Source organism: Prinia subflava, chromosome 3 (assembly GCF_021018805.1).
Source record: "Prinia subflava isolate CZ2003 ecotype Zambia chromosome 3, Cam_Psub_1.2, whole genome shotgun sequence".
Lineage (NCBI taxonomy): Eukaryota > Metazoa > Chordata > Aves > Passeriformes > Cisticolidae > Prinia > Prinia subflava.
The window spans coordinates 66270303-66295286 of NC_086249.1; the positions used below are offsets into that span (position 1 = coordinate 66270303).

The window sequence follows — 24984 nt, forward strand, 5'->3', positions numbered from 1 at the left end:
CGGACCCAGCAACGGGACACGTTGCTGAAGGGGCGGGGCCTGTGCGCTCGGTCACGCCCCCAGGGGCGGGCGCGCTCCCTCATTGGCTCTCTCACGGCCCCCGCCCTCGCGCTCGCTCCTAACGCGGCGGGGGCCGTCACGTGACCCGGCGAGGGCAGCGCGGGAGGAGGGAAGGAGGATCCCGGTGTCCGGCGGGTCCCGGCGATGCGGTGGCGGCTGCTGTGGCTGCTCAGCGCTGCCGCCGGCTGCTGCTGCTGGGGCCCCGCCGCGGGCAAGACGCTGCGGGGCGGCTTCGCCAGCGCCGCCGCCCGCAGAGAGCCGTGGCGGCCCGTGGCGCGCTTCCAGTTCCACGGTGGGTGCTCCGAGGGCAGGAGAGCGGAGGAGCGGCTGTGCCGTCCTGGAGCAGGGCCGGGGTGAAGGGGGCGGCTGCGAGGGGGCGCGGGGTGGGAAACGGAGTCAGCCCCGCCGTTCTCCGTCCTTCCATCGCGCTCTCCTTCCCTCTTTTCCTGCTTCTCTCCTCTGGCGGGACGTGCACCAGATGCGATCCGCTGTCCGGCCAGCGCCGGGGCGGGGCCGGGGATCCCGGCACGGCGGGGCGGCCCCGGGCGCTGGCAGCGGCCCCGCGCTGCGGGTCACGGAGGGGAGCAGCGCGGGGCCTCCCTTCGTGTCCCGCAGCCTGGTGCGGACACTCCCGGCCGAGTGTCCGGGCGGACAGAGGCGTTGTCACGCATCGCTCCTTCCTTCTTGGAACTCTACCAAAGGGCAGCGGTGCTTAACGTCGCTGTGTGGTCTTGGTGACACCGCGCATCAGGATGTAAAACTCTCACCTGGTTATTCCTAATGGCTTTTCTTTCTCGTGTTACTAACTCCTTGCTAGTAATAATTTCTGACTATTAGTCAGTAATTATTTACGCATAATTCCTGAGTACTATCGTGCTGAAAGAGAGCCCTAGCAGTGACCCTCTGTGCTTGCTAGAGAAGTTTTACATTACAGAAAGAGACGTGTGTAACCATGCCGAGTGCCATGGCCAGCAAGGCTGTGCTGCTCAGCCTGCTTTTCCTATGTGCTCAGCGTTTCAGTAGCTTAGGCTGTTTTTCTTTTCCATTGAGCTTCATGGCAGAACAGTTGTGTGGATTGCTTCAAAATCTAACGGGATGCAGGAAAACGTGACATAAGCAAAACAGGGTTGGAGTGTGACCTTCCAGCACTGACTGGGAAATGATAGACAGGGTGGAGATAGCTTATGAAGTGACTTGAAAGCAGTTAATTAGCACTGTCCCAGAACTTAATTGTAGAAGTGCTCTAAATAGATCTGAAGGAAAAAAGTGCAGTGTTTAAATCTGAGAAAAAACTGTAAAAATTCAAGGTGAGTGGTGTAGGTGTTCAGATATAATTCTATAAATTGATGTTGCATATTTGCATAGAAATACTTCTCTTTCTGCATGAATACCAACAACTATTTTGGGTCTCAGTGAAGCTTTCTTTAGAGCCTTCTCCTAATATTTCAAAATCTTAGCTAAACTGTAGTTCATATATCATTTTACTGATTTATTTTCTCCACTAAGTTCTGCCTTTTAATTTAGGATACTTCTAGCTTAAAGAAGTCTATGCAATATATGAAAGAAATTATGAAAACAAGTTTGAGGATTGTGGAATTACTCAGGCAAGATAAATTTTATCAGATGAGCTAGTTTTAAAATTACTAAAATATTTCTGTGTCAAGATGCAGGACAAGGGGGAATGGTTTCAGACTGAAAGAAAGTAGATTTAGATTAGATATTAGGAAAAAAAAGCATTTACAGTGGGAGTAGTGAGGCACTGGAACAGGTTGCCTAAAGATGTTGTGGATGCCCCATCCCTGGAATTTTTGAGGACAGGCTGGATGGGGCTTTGAGCAACCTAATCTAATGGGAAGTGTCCCTGTCCACAGCAGGGGGGTTGGAAACTAGGTGGTCTTTTAAATCCCTTCCAATCCAGGCCATTCTGCCATTCTGTGATTCTACAGGTAGATTGACACATTAGAGAACACTTTTGAAGTTTGATTTTCTTTGCATCAGTTTAAAATCTGTCATCTATAAAAACATATTTTAGCTCTAATCCATCCATAGTGTGGAAGTCCATTCACATAAGTTCTTCTGGAGTTAGACTTAAGAGCTACACCTATGATGTGTTTATCATGCCACAGAAATCATAAAATACTAGACTTTGAACTAGTTATTGAGACTATTGAGGCATTGTCTTTAACTTGAAAACAAAATTTGGAGTGGGAGGGAGGAAGGGAAAAAACATTACCTGGAAGTCTTTTTTAAAAGAGAGGGGAGGGAAGGCTGTTTGTAGTAGAGAAGGTTAATGACACTAGGGCTATGCTGAAGGTTTGTTTAAGTACCATCACAGGGAATTGTGCATTCACTGCTTTTTAAATGAGAGACATAGAAATTGTTTTTGAAAGACCATAAATACTTTTATTAGGAAGTAGTGGTAAAAGATAAAGGATAATGTGAAGCTGTATTGCAGCTACTTATAAAAAAATCTGTGCCACACTATCTTTTTGTTTGTAACTGACATCAAAACAGAATAGTTGATTTGTTTTTTTCAATATCAAGGTGACCATGCTGTTCTGTGTGTCAGAATCAAGAATACAGCAGTGGCTGTGGCAAAAGCAGCCAGACTTCACCTCTTTCAAGCACAGGAATGGCAGAAGCTGGAGAACAGTGTCCAAGATCACAGCTGTGCAGAGAAGTTCTCTAAAGCTCAACTGACAAGTGAGTTGCTGGTTTTTTTCTCCTTACAGAGTTACTGGTGTATTTAAAAGTCTGCTAAGTTATCTGTGTGTTCAGACTATTCTTTTCAGTGAATTTGGGCTTTGCATCAACTAGGACTTTGGCCTTCTGCAAATAAAAATACTACAAGGAAATAAAATTTCTTTATTTGTATCACTTCAGAAGATTTTGTTTGCAAGTTACGATTTAATGTGCTGCTGGAAAATGAAATCCATGACAAACAATGGCTTTAGTGGAAACAGCCAAACTTTATGACCAGTTCCATTTCATGCTTTCACATGTTCACAACTCAGAAAGGGTACATACCTGGCTGAAGTTTTCATTTAGTCATTCAGTACAGAGATTATTTTTTTACCTCCGCTTGGAGTGTCTTTCTTTTTGGTTTTTTTTTTTTTTTTTAATCTCAAGTTTTCTGTAAAATAGGTTATCTTGAGTACGTGAGGGAATTTACAAAGAATACCATTATACTGAGAAACTGAAGAACTAAAGAATCTGAATGTTTGGGACAGTCAAATGCTTGACTTGTTTAGTTGTGACTTTCATTGCAGTGGAATGAAAAACAAATTAGAGGCAAAGTGATGGAACCTGCTGCAGTTGCCTCTAAACTTCTGAAGCAAATGCTTGTAAGGTGGGAGTGTGTAGCCCAAGTATAAAGTAAAAGGTTAATTTTGCACCTGTAAACCTTCTCTTTCACTACCTCATAATAAGTCTTGCTTCTGCAAAAATTAATCACCATCATGCTGCCTTACTTTATAACTTGCCTCTATTATAACTTAATGCTATTTCACCTTTTACTTTTATATCTTGATATTTGTCACTGAATCTCACATTCAGCTGTTTTTAATATTTGAGGTAAGAGTTATACCAATATAGAATATGTAGATTGTCTTTTTGTCTCATGTTTACGAAGGAACATTTCTCACTTGTCAGGAGGCTCCTGTTCTTCAGTTCCATGGAAATGGCATTTTTCAAAGTGGAGGAAATAAAAATAAAATTGTATTTTCATGATAGCACAAATCTGCTGTGCTTTGATGTACAAAACATTTTAGAAAACTTTTAATACAGTACCAAAGATGAGCTAATCGGGATAAAGCTTAACTTTAGTACCCATCTAAATGTGAAAGAATGGTAAAACACTGAAGCATTGAGTTATGTAACTAGAAGACAAACAGACTGAAATAATTTTTGTACCATTTTTTGATCATAATGGTACTTAAAGCATAAATTTTCCTTTAAGAAATTAAATTAGAAACTTCATTCAAATGTGTCTTAAGTGACTACAGCTTCACTTTTAAATACATTTCCTTTGTGCAGTCAGAATCCCAAGAGTAACAGATTGATCTCCTGTAACATTTATCGTAATGTAACCTTACACAAATGTCTCTTCTAGGGATGTGGTTTCCTTGCACTTCATCAGAGCTGCACAGAATGCTGTTGGAATGACTGGCAGTGGGGCTGTCATTCCTGACTGTCCCAGCAGGGCACTCACTGTTCTCTGCTCCGTCAGGACTTGTATGACAGCAGAGTGATCTTGGGCAAAATCAGTTGCTGATCTTGGGCAAAATCAGTTGCTGATCTTGGGCAAAATCAGTTGCTGATCTTGGGCAAAATCAGTTGCTGATCTTGGGCAAAATCTGGTGCTGATCTTGGGCAAAATCTGGTGCTGATCTTGGGCAAAATCTGGTGCTGATCTTGGGCAAAATCTGGTGCTGATCTTGGGCAAAATCTGGTGCTGATCTTGGGCAAAATCTGGTGCTGATCTTGGGCAAAATCAGTTGCTGATCTTGGGCAAAATCTGGTGCTTTTCTACCTCTAAGTCACCTTAGGGATTTGAGAGGAAACTGACTGAACACACTCTGTGGGATCCTTATTCTTGGTGCAAAGAACACAATGCCAGAACTCAGCTGAGAGGTGACATGGGGGGTAAAGCCACTCCTGTCAGCCGCAGTTTGCCCTTCATTTGGACTAAGCACCATATGAAATACTGGTTTATGTGTTGTCCAAATCCTCGCGACAGTTTCTGCAAGGACACATACAGTACAATTCTTTCTGGATTTGAATGTTGTTCAGTTCATACCTTAAGAGAAGAGAAAATAACTTCTTGTAGTTGAACCACATTTATTGGAATTACACAGAAGTTTTTCACAGGTAGGCTTCAAGTTAGAAATTTGTTCTAAATCTTGTCTGCAAAATATTAAGTGAAAATGAGTTTGTATGTTTGCAGCTCTTTTATTTAGAAAGGCCTTTCACCAAAAAAAAGTGTTTTGTAGGTTTTTAATGAAATTTTTTTTCATCCTTAGCCACTGTCATCTTTACCTATGAAGGTGAATTATTCTGTTATTTCTCCTGCAGAGAAATGATTGAGCCGATTAGCACTCAGATTCGGGAGTCAATGTGACAGTGCTTGCATTTTTTGCAGTTCCAGCCAAACATAGAGAGCTACAGGTTTCATTTGCACCAAGAGTTTGTTTTGAAAAGACTGTGGCTTGGTTAACTGTTGTTTTTAGGCAAAAATAATGGTAAGATAGCAAGCAGATGAAACATGAGTATCTTACGTAGTTGTTTTTAAATGTAATCTGATTTGAAATACGCAGTTTGAGTACACATGGTTTCAGCTCTTAACTGTCAATTGAAATTTAGTATGTTACAGTTTGGGAAAGATCCTGTAAAATAATACTGGTTTGCACCTTTAAAGCATACATGGTGTTGTTTACTGAGCTCACATGCAGCTGTTCCTGTTTGGTGCTCTAAATCTCTTCAAAAACAGCATCAAATAAATTTCACAAAGGTATTTTTTTATGCTGCAGAAGTACCTGGTGCATAGTACAGAATAGCTAATCCTGTCACTACTGAACTAGAGGATGAAAATGAGCTAAGCAAAGGAGGTAGTCTGCACTTTCTGGCTTCTGGAAGGAGGCAGCCCTCCCAGCAGGGAGGAGTTGCAGTGTCCTCACCAACCCTTCCCCACACCTATTTGAAACAAAAGCTGGACATCTGGTCTCTGGTGTTATGGATAGCTTTGAAAACTCATTCTGTTTTCTACTGTGTATAGTTTATAACCTGTAAGTGATGCTGTGGATTTCAGTTTTGTCTTCATTCAAAGATGTGTTTTCTAAAACCAAACTAATCAAGTATTTACTCCTATTTTTGTGTTTTGTTTTTTTTTTTTTTTGTTTTCTTCCAAAGTGACTGTGAACCACACAGAGCAAAATCTGACCGTGTCCCAGATTCCTTATCCAGAAACATGGTATGTGTTTTATGTAGACAAGTTTACCTGCGAAGAGAATTATTCTGAATCCGAGGATATTCAGTTTGAAATGGTCTTACTAAACCCAGATGCAGAAGGGAATCCGTTAGATCACTTTAGCGCAGGGGAATCTGGTAAGATTTTTTTTCTTAAAATTAGATTTGTAAGTTAAGGATTTGATTACTCAAATCAGTACTTACTGTGCTTAGAAGAGTGTGGGGAATGGATAGCAGAGCCTCTTATATTTCTTATTCTGTGTTTTTACAAAGAGTAAACTTGAGTTTATTTTCTTTCATCACAGAAAAATCCTTTCGTTTCCCTAGACTGACTTTCCAAAATTTGCCTAATGAGAAGTGTAGATTCACAAGGAAAGTCAGTGTTCCAGTAGTTGGCTGATAGGTATTTTGAACATGTTGAAATTGTAATCTTCCAGTTAAATATGAACTCAATACCTGATTTCAATTAATTAGTGAAATTCCTTAGCTGTGTGTAACTTGATTCTGTGTCACAAGAGTATATGCATGATAAAACATTTTGCCAGTACGATTTCAGGTCAATGTTTAGGTCTTTAGAAGTGTCTCAGTCACAGGCTGTAGTTTAGGTTTATCATGCCTGATTTTGTTATAATTAAGAAATGTGTTTTTAAATCTTTAAACATCTGAAGAAAAACTCAAGACAGCAGCTAAAGAAACGCCTACATAAAATTGTATGCTTGGACAATGTAGCCTAATGTGCTCTTGGTTGCAGTGAGTAGCATCACTGCTCTGGGAGGCCTCACCAACACGTCACTCACCTGGGTCTCTTGAGAGAGAAGGGCCCTGTAGGCTCAGTCTGCCTTCCTGTACAGAGTGAACCTCAGTGCACTGAGGATGAGCCTAATTGCCGTGCTCCCAATCAAATGCCCTGCTTCACTCGTGGCCTCAAGAGAATATAGAGGGAACAAAGCTAAGTTTTTTGAAAGGATGAAAATATTCACTGGCATATTTAGCAGAATCTGCAAAAAGTAGCACATTAATAATCTGGATTTTAAGGCTCATAATCAGACTTAACCTCTCTCTTTAACTTCTTAAGTTCTACAAACTTGCCAGTTTTTATTTGGTGAATTTGGTCTTCAGAAGTGAATTCTAGGTTAATTTACTTACTCTCAAAGACAAGTAATAGCTAAAGGAGTAATTGCTAAATCAAGGGGCATCATATGACCCACTAAAGTGATGTAGAGACCCCTTACAGAGGCATCTCAGCTCTGTATTAATTTTGTAGGAAGACTGAGCACTTGGAAGCAGAACTCTGAACAGTTTATGTGCTGAGTAGGGGGTGTGTAAATGTGCTGGATGTATGTATTTAGATCTAACAAGTAGGAAGCAAGGTGAGCTGTACATGCCATGTCTTTCAGAGTTGCAGAGGAACACCTCTATTGAGTCAGAATTAAAACCTGTATTGTTGCCATGAATTCTGAAACTACATGCACTGGTCTACTTTCAAAGAGCTGAGGAGCATTTTATCTCTCTCATTCTCCCTCTTTTTTGATTTAATTTTTAATATGTCTCTGGGAAATAATCTTTGCCATTTTTCCTTAGAAACTTGGAATGAGAGGATATCAGACAGAAGATCTGGCTTCATTTCTTGCTCATTTCATCTAGGCAACTAAAAATTACATAGCTGCAGGAGGTTTTAGCTAGGTCTTCCATCCCTTGAGTTACTTTAGGCTATGGCCTGGCACAGGACATCTCAAAAATTAAATGAATAATAAGGAACATATGGAAAAGAACTTGAGGCTGTCACCTTGTGATTAAGATGTTTGCCTTCAGAGATGATGGGGCATGATTTCTGATCCCTGGCAAGTAATCTTATTTTATATGGTAGAGGCCTTCCACATACAACATGGTGTCAGTGGAATCTAGGGTTTCTAAAGGCAGCTGAAAAGGTAGTATTTTGAAGAGCTTTGAAGTAAGATATTTCAAACAATGTTTTACTTTGACTGTCAACTAATTCCTTGAATGTCAGGAAATCTAGAGGAGACAGGTTGAAAATTGTATTTTTTATAATTGGTTTTCAGTGTAGCTTTCTCCTAACCCCTTTTAGTCTCAAACCAATAATCTACACTCTGTCTATGGTTGGAAGGAACATTCTATCGTAAATGCCTAGTGTTTGTTAAAAGTTAGTTTATTTTCCTAAAGTGTTTTCCAAGGATTCTCACTTATCATGGTGAGAAATAACTTTTCCCTACAAAGTCCTTGCCAACTTCAGTGAGCATTTTTTGAAGCAGAAAGAAAAATTTGATCTAAAGCACATACTTTTGTCATTGATAAATCATGCTTATGTATTGGTGTACAAGAGAAGCAGAGTGGAATTTTTGAGACTCTTTATTACCTTATGCTCTTTTTCTCCCATTTTCCTGTGTGTATGTCCAAAATACTTAATTTCAGTCACAGGAGCTATAATACTAGCTACTGTTCAGAACTCATCCAGTTCTAATGTTTTTCAGCTCAGATATTGTAATGTGTATACTTGCTCTTCCCAGTCTCTGGGTGGAGCTGGCTGGAAGCTTTTACCAGAGTTATTTTGCTGCTGGAGAAAAAGCTTTTTTTAGAATCTGGTTCTGTGAGCACCACTAAATTTCAAGGGAGGTTGAGAAAGAAAAGTTTTCTGTGGGAAATGTTTGTTTACCCATTTTTGCTTACGTCTCACTGGCTTTCACCCTTTGGGAGCTCCTGTAAAGCATACAGACAGTAGAAAAGATTTCCAGGACCCAGGTCTTAGGGGAACATTTTACCAGACTACTGCCAGACTGAAAATTAAACGAGTTCTGTTTTATAAATAATCTAAAAAAGTTTGGGAATTTTTTTTTTTTTAGACAAGCGCAAAAAAAATGCGTGAGAACTAATTACTGTTTTCTGTGCTACTTTTCTTTATCTGTAAGTTTTCGGACTTGATCAGCTGTGCTTCTTGAGCTGCTTTATTCGGAGGAAGGGTGACACCTAGTGGTTAAAAGATTAAATAGAAGTCTGTTTGGGGTTTCTCTTACCTCGGATTGTGCCTTTTCAGAATGAAACAAACAAGCAAAAAGAGCTAAAAATGAGTCCTTTCATAAATATATTTCTGACTGATCAAATGAGCTACAGTTGTTTAGTGTCTACCAAGAAACTGCATCACTTTATACTAGTCTGGTAATTGCTGCAAACCTCTCTGCTCAGAAAAGGTATTGTTGATTAAAAACACTTTGCCAGATCAAATAATAATCAGTTCTCTGATAAAATTCACCGATTTTCTTGGATAAAATTGACCAGGATTTAGACATTTTATTTGTACTGCCACTTTTGGATAACAGTTGCTAAGTATTTCCCAATGATTGTATTTTAAAAAAACCCACTTTTTTGTTGTTTGCTGCTAGTAGCAATGTTTCTTTGTAAAACTAAGCTGTATTTCTTTTCTTTTTTTTTTTTTCCCCACAGGATTACATGAATTCTTTTTCCTGCTTGTCCTAGCATACTTCATAAGTGCTTGCATATATGCACAATCCCTGTGGCAGACAATTAGGAAGCGTGGACCTATGCATGGTGTATTAAAGGTGTTGACAATAGCATTACTGTTGCAGGCTGGTTCAGCTTTTGCCAACTACCTGCATTTCTCAAGGTACCTTTGCTCCTTTCTGCTTTCAGTCTTGAGACTTGAAGAACAGTGTGTTGTAAAGATCAGTGCGTGACTTGCCTGGGAGGGATTGTGGCAAAGTATAGGACTTACTTTTGAACTCCATCATTGCCTAAATATACTTGTGACAGAGGACACACTCACTTAAAAATACAATGTTTTTATTTGTTTTTTTCAGTTATTCTAGAGATGGGATAGGAGCTCCTTTTATGGGAAGTCTGGCAGAATGTGAGTATGCCTGTCCTCTGTTTCTTATATATTCCTACCCATGAATCTGTATAATACATTAGCAAATGCTGTTGCTGGACTATACTATGATCTTGGATCTCGTAAGTGAATTTTTAGTATAAAATACTAAAAATTGCTCCTCCGGAAAGAAAAATTGTTTTATGTGTTTGCAATAACTGTATTTGAAGTTACACATCTGTGATATTGTTTAGGATTTTTCAAAGATTTTTGTTTTGTCTTAAGAGTCCTTGCTACAAACACTTAAGAGATGACTGTCACCTGAGCACATCTTAAAATACATTGTAGAGTTCTGTGGAGTAAGATCTAGAAAGTCTAGCTTTTTAGGAAACTCAATCATATTTTATAGAATTTGTCATTTCACTAACAAATTTAATAACTACTAAATGGAAAAGTATTTTACAGCACAAATTTTATGATTAGCATGATGCAAAAAAATGCTTCTGTGAAGGTTTGGTGCTAACAAAGCATTTTTCTCCACTCTATAGATATTCCAAGCTAAATTCCTATAGTTTACTCTTCCAAGATGCACTAACTTAATCTTGTTCCATTCTTCATTCTCCATTGCTATTGGGTAGTTTGGGTTTTTTTCCCTTCCTTATTTGAAGAATTGGGAGTTCATTCCAAGCAAATACATTTGCTTTTGATTGGATTGAAGCACCCCAAGAAAGTAGTACTGCAGTGGTATGATAGTGTTGGGGAGTAACAGCTTATACAGAGAAATATTTCCCTTTGCAGAGTTCATTTAGAAGGCTGCAGTTGGGATTATCAGCCTCTTGATGGCACCTGGCACCACAATAATTGCCTCTTTCTTGTTTTAACCATTTGAGCTGTCAGCTCCTTGCAGCCGCTCCAGCAACAGTGTTATTAAACATTCCTTCTCATCTCATGAAATGAAATAAAATGGAGAATATGGAGGTAGTCATAACTCCACCTCAGTGTTAACTATCCAGCCAGAACTTCAGAGAGAATAGCTTCATGTTAGATTTGTTTTTGTGTATGTGTTGTAGTCAAAAAGCCCATTTTTATTTAGATAAGCAAAGATTATAAAGAATGTTATTTTTGAATCAGTAGCTGAATTTCTTAAATTCAGCTACAAAAGCTTTTCTGTCTCTGAAGTTGGTAAACAGTAAAAGAGCAGAAGTAATAGAAATGTGGAAAGCTTCAGTGAATTACAGTAAAAGAATTACAATTCTGAAGAATGGCTGATGGCAAGTAGTATAATTTGAAGGGGAAAGATGTACCATTTTTCCTATATGGCAACAGAAATCTGAGTTAAAAATAAGTGTTAAAATTTCTATTAATTGCAGTTTGGTCATAATCTCTTTCTAAAAACCTGTTCAGATACTATTTCAAGCAGTTATTATTTTCCTAGTATAATTTAGTCTTTACCACATATAAAGAGCTGATCCTCAGTCTAATTAACCATCTAACCTAATCGGATAAATCCCACAAATAATGCTGGCACTCAGAAGCATTGCAAATGGTGTTTTTTTAACTTTGGGTAAGAATAAAATGTGAAAAGTCAAAGACTATTATTACGTCCGTTGAATAGTCAAAAAAGATGATTTGTGATGAAATCAGACAATTATAGTATCAGCTCAGTAACATGACTTTACACTGACCCTGATTATTGTGGGATTGTTGTAATCTTTAAAAATTTTCTCACTCATGTTCCTTTCTAGCAAAGTGTGTGGGATGTCAAAGATTAAAGCTGGTTGTGGATTTTTGTCTTACGTGAATTTATGTGGGAATCCACTTGAATTGTTACCACACTGAAGAGAGTAGTATCTGTATCCATGATATGATTGAGAGATGATGGCTGGCTATATCTTATAGGGCAGGTTATCTTAAGGAATGACAAGAAAGAAAATCCTCCCTAGAACACACAGAACTATTCGGTCATTTTTCTAGTTTGGATTTGTGACAGTGGTTTAACATGTCTTTGGTTCATGTAACAATTCTTCTTCTACTTCAGTGAGTACTGTCTTTCAATAAGGTAGCATTGGAAAATAATTCCATGATCATTTTTTCCCCGAAATCAGTGCTAGTTGATTTTATTAAAGAATTATCAAGTTTGTATTTACTAAAAGCTCTTGGCAGATCCTAAACAACAAAGGTGTCTTAATAATTAAGAAGCATTTAGCATGTAAACTCTGAGAATACCAAGCATATCCCAGGAGTTACATTTTGAAGTCTGTTTTATACCCTTTTTTTGCTAGTATTGCTGAGTGTCAGGGAAATATTGTAGGTGATCTTCTTTTCACACACTTCTCTTGTATTCATATTAATTTCTGTACAGTGGCAACATTTTCTGTGCTAGTGAGTGTTTTTAGTAAATGTGGTATTTGTATTTTAAAATATACTCCAGTTGTATAAAAATAGAGCTTTGCTTTTTTGTGACAGAAATATTATTCTTGTACTTGATAGTGTAAGTGAATATTACAAGTAAGGAACAAATTTAATTTAACTAAAATATTAATGAAGCGAAAAAGAAAGCATTGCTGTGTGTAGTGCCCAATCTCTAGTTTCTTAACCAAATTTACCATTTGAATAGCTTAAGAATCAATTTTTCTTTTACATCTCTGATACACCTGTACAATGAGTCAGATTCCAACACCAACTTTAAAATTGTTCATTAAGTCAAGAACTTACCAGGTCTAAAGCTAACAATTACCTGAAATCTTCAGTTTTTTCTGCTGTCAGTAGTGCTGCAGCAAGGCTACAAATAAAGGCTTTAATATATTCTAGCTTAAAGTTTTCTTTGTTCTGATGCAGCTTCAAACACAAGTTTGAGACACTGATTAAGAATGTAACTTTATGGAGTAAGTGTTAATTGTCCCCAAACAGAGGTAAAAATGGACATAGCAAAATGAGGCAAAAGTACTTTGCATTTAATAAAATGAAAAACAGAGGAGTTGTTGATCTAAATGAAATTTGTGTTAGGGTTATTCATTATATTTCCCCCTTTAAGTATCTCAGAGTGGAATTTGTCCTAAATATATGTGCTTTCTTCTGGAAGCTACTACATCCTCAAGACAAAGTGCAATTAATTCAAAGTACAATGTAACTATCTGATTTTTGAACAAAAGTTCCTCAGAGCAAAGAAAGGAGTTCATTTCATCATGCTACATATTTGCACTATGATTAACATACATATGATTTTAGTTCTTTAGCATTTATAAGTCTGTTTATGCAGATGGACTCCTGAGCCCAGACTACTCTGACACAAGAGTGGGATTTGGAATGATGTGGCACTATGCCCGTGTTCTTGCATAACTACAGGAAAGCTGATAGTGATCTGTTTGGTCACTGAAAACTCCACAAAATAGCCACATGTTGTGGCAAAGCAATCCCATCTAATCTAACTCATCAAAATTAAAAGTGGTCCAGAGGCATAAGCATCCATCCTTTGTTTGCGGGTATATAAAGCATTTCTCTTTGATATGGGAAAAAAACCAAAACTTTCATTTTGTTGTAATTGTATTCATTTTTCTTTTGTTTTCAACAGGCTGTGACATAGTCTCACAGATACAAATGCTGTATTTATTGCTGAGTCTGTGTATGGGTTGGACAATAGGCAGAATGAAGAAATCTCATGGCAGACCTCTTCAGTGGGATTCCAGTCCAGCATCTACTGGCATTGCTGTAGTAGTTGTTGTTACACAGGTTTGTATTTCATATTCATTCTTACACTGAAGTGTACAGCTGCTATTAAGTATGACAGAACTGTGAACCAAATAATTTCTGTATTTTAATTTTATGAGGGAGAGAGTATCAAGACTGGAAAAAAGCCCACAGCATAATGTGCACCCAGTATGTCTAATAGGTAACACCACCTTCTCTTTACTTTAACAATTTAAGATGTAGCTTCACAGTGTGTTTTTGTCTAGCAGTAAAACCACTTAAGAAGTTCCCACAGTTTTTCCAAACTCCTGATTGTGCCAATTGTTTGTAGCATTATACTGCAAACCAGATTAGTGGGACAACCTAGACTGAAAAAAGTAAAAAAAATACTTTTTTTGCACAGTCATTTGATTGATCAGATTTGTAATGTGGTCCTATAAGTAGTTGTAATCAGTACAACTGAGGCATTTTGAACTACATTATGCAGGTTGACAACCAATAGCATGGGAGGAAAGACAAGAAAAGCTGCTGTGACAAAGTCTTTGTCATGAAGAAAAGGAAATCATCAGTGCCCTCCTTTTGGAAGCACTCAAATAGAATGTCTAATGGTCCTTTCAATCAATATAAGGAAGGGAATTCTTGAAAGGTTCATGTGCAGGATTGGTCTTGCAAATATACAAATGGTCTGACACATAATTTCATTCAAATATTTTCCATTAGTATAAATTAGAAAGTTAAGTAAACCAGTAACTTAAAAGTAAATTGTAATGGAAATCATTCAACCCTGGTGGTGCCTTTTGTAAACAAATTTTTTTAAATCACATCATAAAGACAAGAGAATCTGAAAACCATTGAGAAACAGAAAGGCAGGGAGAAACTAGAGACAGTAATGAGGAAGAGATTATACTGAAGATTTTTGTGCTGTTTGAGTAGTATCTGTAATTAGTGCTGCTTCTAAACTAAATAAGTGGACTTCTAGAACATGAAGAATAGCTAGGAGCTGGCATTTCTTGATAATTAAGACTATAACCAAAGGCTTGTTAAGGTCAGTGGGACTGTTGAAATATAAAGATGGGTGTCAAAGTAAGGTGGAATGAACCTATCCAGCACCAGAAATTTTACATGCTGGTAGTAAAGGAGACTTCTGAAGTATTTAGTTTCATTCATGCCTCTGCACTTGTGCATATGTATGGGTGTGTTAGTACTCTGCCACTTGAGACTGGAAAGTTTTTGTTGTTTCCTTTTACTATACATAGAAAAGACTCTCAGTATAATAAGCTTGATCTTATTTTGGTTGTTACTTATGGTAAAAGTGGGGCAGCCATCATACATCTCAGCTGCTTCCCCCAAGATGGGTTCATTGCCCATCTTTTGGCTCTTGGAGCAGCACTGGAGCATTAGTACAAAGTTGTCTATTTTACTTTTCACCAGTAAGGCCCAGCTCTACTACATCTCCTCCTGGTACCATTGGGAATGCTGGGTTCAGCAGGAGTCTTGTAGGAACACAATGTGGATATTGGAATATGTCACTGCCTAAATGGTTTTGCAGCCCCATGTCAGTACCTACTGTCTCCAGCAACATTTCCCTCACACCAAGAATATTCCTTCTGGAGAGGGTATTTTCCATCTCATGGTTCAGTACGTATGAAATACACCTTCTGCCAGATTTGTTCTTATTATTAGAGAGTGCAGCTATTGGGCTCAGGGAAACAAGATTTAGACTTTATCACCTCTATTGAAGGTGCTGAGTTTGAGAGTTCATCTCTGGATTAGTCAGTTGTTCACTGCTCTGTCAAGATTGACGTGGGTGTTTGACCTGCTGTAAACAATCAGTGGGCCCTTTTAATGACTAAAAACATAGAACAACCTTCTCCCTGTTTTGATCTTTCCTAGAGATTCTTATGGGAGAACCAGCTTCCTCCTATGCCAGAGCTTGGACAAACTTTATGTGGATAATCAGAGATGGTCTGAGGGCTTGCTGTGCAGGCTGCTGGAAACTATGTGCATTAACCTAATGTAGCAGATGGAGATTGCACCATGTCATTTTTATTGACATTCTCCCATACCTGTCCTCATCTCATCTTCAGGAAATTCAAGAAAGTGGACAGCCTGAGAAAATATGTTATTCTTAAACATAAATGCAGTTCTGACTGGCAAGCTGCCTGAGCCTTTTTGCCTACTAGTCGTTCAAAATTACTCAGCAGATTTTCTGGGGTTTTTTTCCTCTTTGTACTGATGCTATGGATTTTTTTCTTTTTGTTCTTTCAGAAGCACTAGCAATTTTTGGGGCTATGTTTATGGGTTGCCTTCAGTGTCAGGTTGACACAGCCTCCTAGTCAGCAAATGTCTTGTGGTCTTTGCAGCTGCAAAGAGGTAACATCTCAAAGGAGGGACAAGTCTGCCATTTAGCATCTCCCTTTGCCTTAACTTGTTCCTTATTTCAGCCACAGAACAAAAGATTCCCAGGCTGCTGTGCATTCATTAAAAATTCCACTTTCTGCTGCTGAGGCACAAACCTTGTACAGAACTTTATTGATGGCAGGCCCTCCCCATGACATAGACCTGAGCAGTTTCAGCTTTCAGGGCTGACCAGACTGGAGGCAGTGAATCTGGAAAGATAGCTGACTGCTCTGAACCTGATCCAAATGGCATAGAATTTTACTGCCTTAGACATCACCCTACGCAGGGGTTCTTAGGTGTGCTCGGAATGTGCTTCACCTCTGACCTTATATCTAAACCATTTTTTTGGCATTGTGTGACATCAGATAACTGAGTACTAGATATGGTCAGAAACAGCTAGTTTGCCTTGCTGCTCCATCTAATTTCCCTTTTGCTTCCCCCTTCCCCTTGCCTCTCAGGGGTGATCTGTCCCGTGAGAACCTGTCTTTGCTGGAGATTGATACATTATCTTGACTTGTCATAAAGTCAGTGTTGGCATCTTGAAGGGAAGGAGGAGTTCTACCATAATTGTTTCCTCATGACATAGAGGAAGAGTGTCTGGTTCTTCTTCATATGGATGTAGAGGTTCAGCTTGTATATCTGGTACATCGGGATGATACCCATGGCCATCATTTCTCTAGTATTTGAAGAGGAAGGCCAGTACTGGACAGTAGTTGGTGTCTGCTGTGAGCCAGGATAGGTCAGGATTATATACAGGTAAAGTCAGGCATTTTGAACAGAGTATTATGTAAACTGGGAGATGGTCATTCTGTTTCATCTTATGAAGAAGCAGTTGTGACTTGAATGTTGGACATAGATAGCATGGTGTGAGTCAGCTCTTCAGCTTCCTCTCTTGTCCAGTTCATCTACGGCCTCAGCACAGTCGTTCTTCTGGATAACAATTAGAATTGTCCCCCCTGATTTCTTCTCAGAGCTCAAACATAGTTCTGCTCACTGCCAGCAAAAGACGTCTCTGATGTCTGCTTCAGCAGGCTGATGTCTAATGTTTTTGTTTGTTCCTAATATTGCAGCTAAATGAGCTGATACTTGCCTTTCTGTGGTCAAGGTAAGGGACTTTAGTGTTCCTTGACCTTGATTTCTCAATTATTTTTTTTTTTAATTTCACAACTAAAGAGATGTTAACTTCAATATCATTCTTGCCTATGAAAGTTGTTCTTCTTTGAGAAGAGATTGTCTAATCCATTTTTACCTAGAAACACTTAATAGTACAGTTTTTTCTTTTATAGGATCCTGCTTTTCCCAGGTGAGAACAGCCCCAGCTCATAGTAAGGGCAATGATGCGTTTACTTTGTCCAAGTTTACACTGTGTTGCACTGACAGTTCCGTCTGTCTAACTCCTCTGCCTTCTGCTTATACTGGAATAATCTAAGGAAGCTGAAGGAAACTGGACTTCTGTGATCTCACATTCCTGTCACCATACACAGCCTTTGATCAACTAATGTTGTGTTGTTTACTCTCCTTAAAGGGCTGGTCCAGAACACACTCTGCTGTCAGACACTATTATCCTATGTGGATTTGGGCTTTGTTCTCATGATTCCTTTACTCCAGCTCTTTGTCATCTTCCCATGAAAGTGGCTTCCTTCTTTGCTGTTACTCTTGGTGTAGACTAAGGAAAATTTAGGCCTTCATGAGCTCTGGTTTTTAAGGTAAAGTAGATCCAAGTGATATTTTCTTCTTAGAGCAGTAGCATAGTTCTGTCTCTGTCAGCCCATATGGCTTCCCCCCCATATGCTTGCTTGAGTTGGGAAGATTCTGTACCTAGATTCAGGGGGTCATTTACTTTCTCAAGCAGAATACGTACAGTCTGGGAAGTTAAATGTTTTGGCCATTCCCAAATGTAAATATCAAAAGGGAAAATGCTCACAAGACTGCAGTGATTCTGTAACTGGTAGAACCCTTTTTTGTTGTCTGAGCATGTTCTAACTGGACTGAAATAACTTCTGTGATAGGAATTCATCAATTTCATGCCAAAACTAATGCTATAGACATGTTACCAAGCACTGTGCTGTACCTCAGCGATTCATGAGCAGTTTAGTCTTTCTTCAGTCTTACTCTTTGACAGAATTCTCAGTCAAGTAACTCAATCATTTGAAGATATTTGCTTAAAGTTACTCTTTTTCTGAGCATTATGATGAGAACATTTAAATCCTGTTGGTCAGATTGCGCGCTAGTAGTCAGGGATGTTAAAGACGCTCATATTTTACATCTGACCCTCCCCCATCATTCCATTTTCCATCCAGGTGGTTGAGGAGTGACTGAAGTGACAGCAGGTGTGAAATGACAGGGCTGTGTCCCCCTAGGTAAGGGAAGGGGAGAGCAGGAGACTACTCTGAGGATATTTGAAGCAAAAATTATTCTAATACTCAACTGATGAGAATCAAGGCCACCCACCTTTGGAAGGCACAGGTGAATTACACATGTTTTGAAAAGTTAATATTAGTAACCTTTTTGTCTTTATGTAGTGAGAAAGCCTTTGAATGTGTTCAGAAAGGAATCTGACTAATTTATATTTCTAAATTGAGCCATACAGTGTCTGCTTCTGAAGGCCTTCAGAGCTAGTACACTCATAAATCAAATTTGCCTGCCTTTCTTCAGAAAGCCTGCTTTATTAGGCACCTGAAGCCTCAGCGCAAGTTAGATATGTGCAGTAGGTGGACTGGATTCCAGTGTACCTTCAGGTTCTAAAATGCCATTGAGCTGCTACATGATGCTCTGAGAGTCTAAACTTCATGTATTCTAATTGATAATGTTAGCATTCCCAAAGTCTTCAAAAGGTGTTCTTCAGCGAGACACGTTTTTTTACGCAACTGGTTGGCTCTTGCCTTCTTCACAAGATTCAGAAACTAGGCACTTGTTAGTCTGTTTTTCCTTGGAGAATATCAATATTGTTTCTCACAGTGCTCCCAGAAAATTGGATTCTACAGCAGATGGACACAATGCTGGGAGTTAAGGAAGGGGTTACTATCTTTTATGTCCTTATCTGTCGGCTAGAGTGCTGGGCCAGATGTTGGAATGGCTTTTGGAAGCTGTGGCACTCCCTTCCCTAGACCCTAGGAGGTTTCTGAGCCAGGTGTTTGCAGAGTCAGGCTCGCTCACAGTTTCTGACCTAGCTGATGTTGAATTCTTTTCTCCACAATGGCACAGCTTCAATAGAAGGGGTGGAGAGTGGCCCACCCAAGAACACCTTATAGCCTGGCAGTTGCAGCACTCTCCAAGGAGGTGGGAGATGTGAATTGGATATCCTTTAGGCAAAGAAGGGAATTGTGGGAGATCTAAGTTCAACCTGGGTGAATGCTTGAGCCTTAAGGCTATTGTATAAAAGGGGCAGCAGCACCACCCTCTTACTTCCCCATCTTTGAAAAGAAAAGTGAATCCTGTTAGGATTTTGAAAGAAAAGGCGTAGTCGCCTGCCTTTGAAACAAGCTTTACAGGTTGTGGATCACAAGTGAAAGGAGACACCTCCCTGTAGCTCTGTGAAATCATTTCAGTGGTCTTCCTGCAGAGTAGGACAAGCATGCTGGTGATTCAGATATTTTTTCTAAGGTGCTACATTCCCTCTATCCAAATTGGAGGAAACTTCAATTTGTCAGGTTTTCTAAAGGTTACAGAATCCAAGAAGTGAGACTCTGTTCCTACCAGTTGCAGAAGTGCACTTTGCTGTTGTTCTCTTTCAGAGCTGTTTGTTAATTTGGGAGCAGTTTGAAGATACAAATCACCACAGCTACCATTCACACCATGGCTTGGCGAGCGGGCTGCTCATCGGCCTCAGAGTCTTCCTAGCTCTGTCCCTGGCTACTGGGCTCTACCAGATTATCACAGTGGAGAGAAGCACTCTGAAAAGGGAGTTCTATATCACCTTTGCCAAAGTAAGGGTTACATCCAGCAAACTGATCCCTTCTTCTGTAAATATAATTGTGGCATGCAGTTGACTGAAGCACTAAACTCTTTGCCTCCATAAGAGAGTTAAAGTGTGTGATTTGATTACACTGCAGCCTGTCATCATACTCTGAGCAGGCATTTTAATTTGACAAGGAGTATAGAGCTTTTTAAAACAGAAATCCCACCTTTCATTGTGTGGTTTTCATTATGTTGATTGAAAATTAAACAATGGGTTCATAAAATAGACAGAAATGTAAATGTAGTTCCTGTAACTGTCATCTCTTTCTTCTAAGCTGGCATGTAGTCATTTTACAACTTACACTCATCTTCTTTTTTAGGCCTGTGTTCTCTGGTTTCTGTGCCACCCATGTCTTGCAACCATTGCTGTAATATTCAGAGAATATCAAAGAGAAAAGGTATGTACAGGCAAGATAAAAGAGATGAAATTTGAATAGTAGTTGTTCTTCATGTTTAATGTTTGTTAGCAAACTCATGCTCTTAGGCTGTTAATCCTATGACCCCAAAGCAACTTGAAAAGTCTTAGTCACACAGCTCTCATTGATGCTAATGTGAGTCATATTTTACAAAGACATGCAGGGCTCGAATCATCTAAGGGTAATCATTTCTAGGTTAAGGGAGGGAGAGGGGAGATTAAGTCAAAGGAAAATGTGGAGGGGGTGTTTTGTTTTATTGTTTGCTTGTTTGCTTTTAATTAAAAACACTTTGGGGATTCTTTTAACAAAGGGAGTAGAAAGATAAATCGGTGGATTTTTTTGTTGTTTGCTTTTTAGTTTCATCCTTTAAAAGCTTTATGTGGCTAAATAGGTCAGGGAACCTGTAGCTGAACTGTATTCTTTAGATCAAGAAGTCTGTCAAATATGTTGTTTGGTTTGTAAGCTCTAAACAGTTAAAAACAAAGGTAGACTCACTGAGTTTCTCCATTGCCTAAATGTGTTGGGAACTGGAGAACTCGGTGTGTGAAGCCTGCCATGTTCAGCTGAAGTTCACCACTATTCTCAGGTGATTGACTACCTCATTCCAGCAGAGGGTTTGCTTCTTTTCTTTATGCTTATAACCATCTGTGCATTTGTATGCAAATATATTCAGAAAATGAGCTTTTATTTGTGTAGAGGATATGTAAGGGAAAGAAAAATGTTTTATTAAATATAAATAACAAATACTGTGTTTGGTTTACGAAAAAAAAGGAAATCTAGGCAGAAAAAAAAAGATTTCTCCAGAGTTACTAATAAAGAGACTTTTTGTTTTGCTTGATGAAAACATCCTCAGGGCAGGAGGACAGTCTCTAGAGGTAGGATCAGTAAAGTACTATTTTTGCAGTGTTTTGAGATTTTGAGCTTATTAAAGGAGGACTGCAATTGCTCTGCTCTTGTATTGGAGCAACTTTAACCATGATGTGCAGCTGCAGTTCCTGCACTATGATAATTCAGCTGTGTTTTCTTCTTCAAATGCACCTCAATACAATAAAATGATCAATAAATACCATATTTATTTAGGAAAAACATGTATTTTAAAGGACTGCCTGTACATAAACTGAATACTTGTGCTTTCTCAGAAATGAGTTACACCTTCAGGTATTTGATAAATATAACCTTACACAGCTTTTACAGGTGAAGAGACTTGAACTGAAAGAGATCTGACTGAGAGTGATAAATCACTATCCTCTGCTCCATGATTGTGCTAGTGCAAAGTGTTTTCAAGCTTTTTTTTTTTCTTCTCACTCTGTTTGTTGTAAGAATAGAATATCTAAATATCACCTCTGCTTGTGAAACTGCATGGGTGGTGAATTGCAAGTCTGAAATTCCCCAGAACAGAGACTGCCAGAAGGGTTATGTGACTTGCCCAGGGCTATCTACTGATTTAAAAACACCCAGGTGTGAGAGTCTGATTCCTGGACTTAAAATGCATGTTCAAATCTTTTGTAACTGCAGCAATATTAAAAAGTTTAAAGTTAAACCTCAAGCACTCATGCTGATAGAAATTTATTGTGTCTTGTTTAGTGAGAGGATTTTTTTCACTTACTATTTCTTTTTCTCTCTTTTCTTGTCTCTAGATTATTACCATAGGTGTTATCCTCTGTCAGTGCATCTCCATGGTTATCCTCTACAGACTTTTTCTGTCCCATAGTCTATATTGGGAAGTATCTTCACTGTCATCAGTGACATTGCCACTAACAGTATCCTCTGGACATAAAAATCGACATCATTTCTGAGATGTTTAGGAAGAATACATGATGTAATAAATGTGCAATAATGACTTGAATACAAAGGTATTTTTGTCACAAGTGTGTGATACATTGGTTTCACTGGAAAACTGAGTGATAATATCAAAGCACTTCACAGACCTTTGGTCTGACAAGATTCCTAGATTAATGTGTTAAAAGTATTGTGGAGTGTGAAAACCCCTAATTTGAAGAGTTTTATAGATACTGTTTAACAAGTGGTGCTGAGCTGTGTCACAGAAGAGTACAAATTAATCTTTTCTCTCCCATTCACGGACACCAAAAATACCCTTACTTTGTGTCAATACTAGATTTAAAGGTCTTATAAAATGTAGTTCTTAAAACATCTACATGCACAAACAAGTTTAAAATAGGCCAGTTGTGAAATTGGTGTGATGCATTATGATGAGTACAAGGGTGTTTTTATTTCCATGCTTTAGAGAAAATGCATTTTATGTACCAGTGTAAAAGATGGGGAAAGAAAGGAGAGAGAATCATCTAGAAAATATGTGTCAAATGTTCACAACTGACTGCAAGAAACTTTCCTTTATCATGGGTGTGAAAGAAAAGCCTTTTTTGCATCTAATGTTCATACTAGCTAAAATTCTAATGGGAATGTAAATAGGGTTTATATCTTCCTTTTTTTAAAAAAACAAATGTAACTAAAAATTTCATCCAGTAATCAAGGTCTAAACAGTTTTTGAGGCTTAGAATACATAGCAACATAAAGGTAATTAAAACAGCAGCCTTGCATCTTTTAAAGGAGAAAAAAAAGGCAAAGAAAATGGAATGGGTGATGTGGTACTAGAATTTTAATCCTGATATAATTCATTTCTGTTACATTGAGGATTCAATCATAATTAAGCCATATACACAGATTAAATTAACAGAAGCATTTCAAATAAATGTTGGTTTCAGTCATCAACTACCCATGAATTCCTGCCCAAGGATACTTAATCAGGATTAAATTTTCTATGAATAATTGAAAAACAAAATACTCACTGGATTTGTTATAATCCATGTTGGCACTGGGTTCTAAGTAGTTGCCATCTTCCATCCATTGTAATAAAGCCATTCTACTTTGTGATGCCCTAGCATTCAGAAAGCCAGTGTAAATATATACTTTATTGAAGTGCCTATTTATAGACTATGATTAAATCATGCTGACACTTTTTTCTTTCATAATAAGAACATACCTATTGCCATTGTGAGTGAATTTTTTCTTTTTGGATTTAGCTTAGTTTAGACTTCATACATGTGTGTTTCTTCACAAAATGGATTTTATTTTCTAGTAAATCAGTGTTTGCTTCTTCTTAACAGTGTGTATTTGATGATGTCTCTGTGAAAATGTGAAGACACTGGTTCTAGCTTTAAAACAGCCCTAATTTTTCCATTTATCTTTACCTCAGTTGTGAGCATAGTTGAAACATAAGTCTGTTCCATTTCAGTGTAGAGGCAGAACTAGATATTTGCCTTTGACTAAGGCAAAATGGCAACATGACAAAGTTGCTCATTAAATCATCTCCTGTCTTATTGTTTGTAATTCAGATCAAGAATGGCAGGTTGAGGCTGGAAAAGATGAGATATTATGATTTCACACAATCTTCAGAATGATTAAAAGATTAATTATTACATTCCTCTGATAACCACACAAAAATATTATTGGTTCAAACTTCAGTCTTTATTTCCCTTTTTATCTCTGTACTTTTCATCTTCTCAAGAAAAAAGCATCCTGTTTTTGATAAGTCTCCAATAATGTAGTAAAAGAGTTCTATCTGTCCTCATGTATAAGACTTCAAATTCACACTTAAAATAGAATTTTCTGATAGACACAAGTACTACTTTACAGTTTATGATCCGTCATGATAAAAGTTTTAATCTATGCAAAAAAACCTCCATGTGACTTTCAGAAGAGGCTCTCCATTTGTTTTATTCTCTAGAAGTGCTGTCTTTCTTCCTGTCGTTCTTCTGACTTAACTTGGTCAGTATTATGGTACCATTTACCTTTTTTTCATTTATAAATATACCCCACAACAAATCATGATTCATTAGCATAAGAACAAAACGTAAGGTGTTTTCTTTTACATCTTTCCCACATTGCCCTGTAAGTCAACAGGTGACATTAGTTTCTTAGTTTGTCATTGGATCCAGTTACTTGAAAATAAAGTTTAATTTTGTTATTAATGTAACTGTAGAAATGAAGTGTCACTTTCTCATGGTAAGTGGTATAAAGGGTCTCTTAGGAGGTGCCCAGGTCTCAGCAGATGACCAGTGCTCACCAGTTTAGTTTTACTAAATAATTAATGCACACAGTAGCAGTGTGTCACTATGACTTTAGTCAATTTGGTGCAGGATATCTTGGGGAGGGGGGAAGTCTTCAAGTATGACTGATGGACAAAGCTTCATACTTAACCTGTAGTCTGCATTGAAACTTACTGCCTCTGCTCATGCCTGAGGAGTGGTTCAAGCATGTAAAAGTCTCTCTCTTCTTTCTAACTTACATCTCCTGGGAGAACAGCTGATAAGACCTTGCTTTGTTCATGCTTTTCAACATTGTTACCCATTCTATCAATTTGATTTCATAACTTCATCTTGCAAAAATAGCTTCCAGCCTTTTCCAGTTGTCTTCAATCCATGCATCCCAACTTGAAAACAACACTTCTAAAATGTGCTTTCTCTCACCAAAAAAAAAAAAAAAAAAAAAAAAAAAATTCTGTCACAAACTGGGGCTTTTGCATCCATGAGCAGAATGAGTGCTGTGCCCCACATGGGGTCTGCATTAGGTGAGTGCAGTGGACAGAAGCACTCCTGCCGTGACCCATTGCCGCAGTCTGTACGACGTGCGGGTTTGTGCCTG

The 24984-nt window shown here is 38.5% G+C and overlaps 1 protein-coding gene across 1 annotated transcript; it reads left to right on the forward strand.

The window, feature by feature from the left end:
• Positions 1 to 107: 107 nt before the first annotated feature.
• GPR180 (G protein-coupled receptor 180) lies at positions 108 to 24316 on the forward strand. Its single transcript, XM_063392302.1, has 9 exons — positions 108 to 352; positions 2605 to 2763; positions 5968 to 6162; positions 9481 to 9661; positions 9855 to 9904; positions 13434 to 13591; positions 19684 to 19875; positions 20227 to 20304; positions 21960 to 24316. The coding sequence occupies exons 1-9, from the start codon at positions 205 to 207 to the stop codon at positions 22116 to 22118; spliced, it is 1320 nt and encodes a 439-aa protein (XP_063248372.1). The 5' UTR covers positions 108 to 204; the 3' UTR covers positions 22119 to 24316.
• Positions 24317 to 24984: the final 668 nt, after the last annotated feature.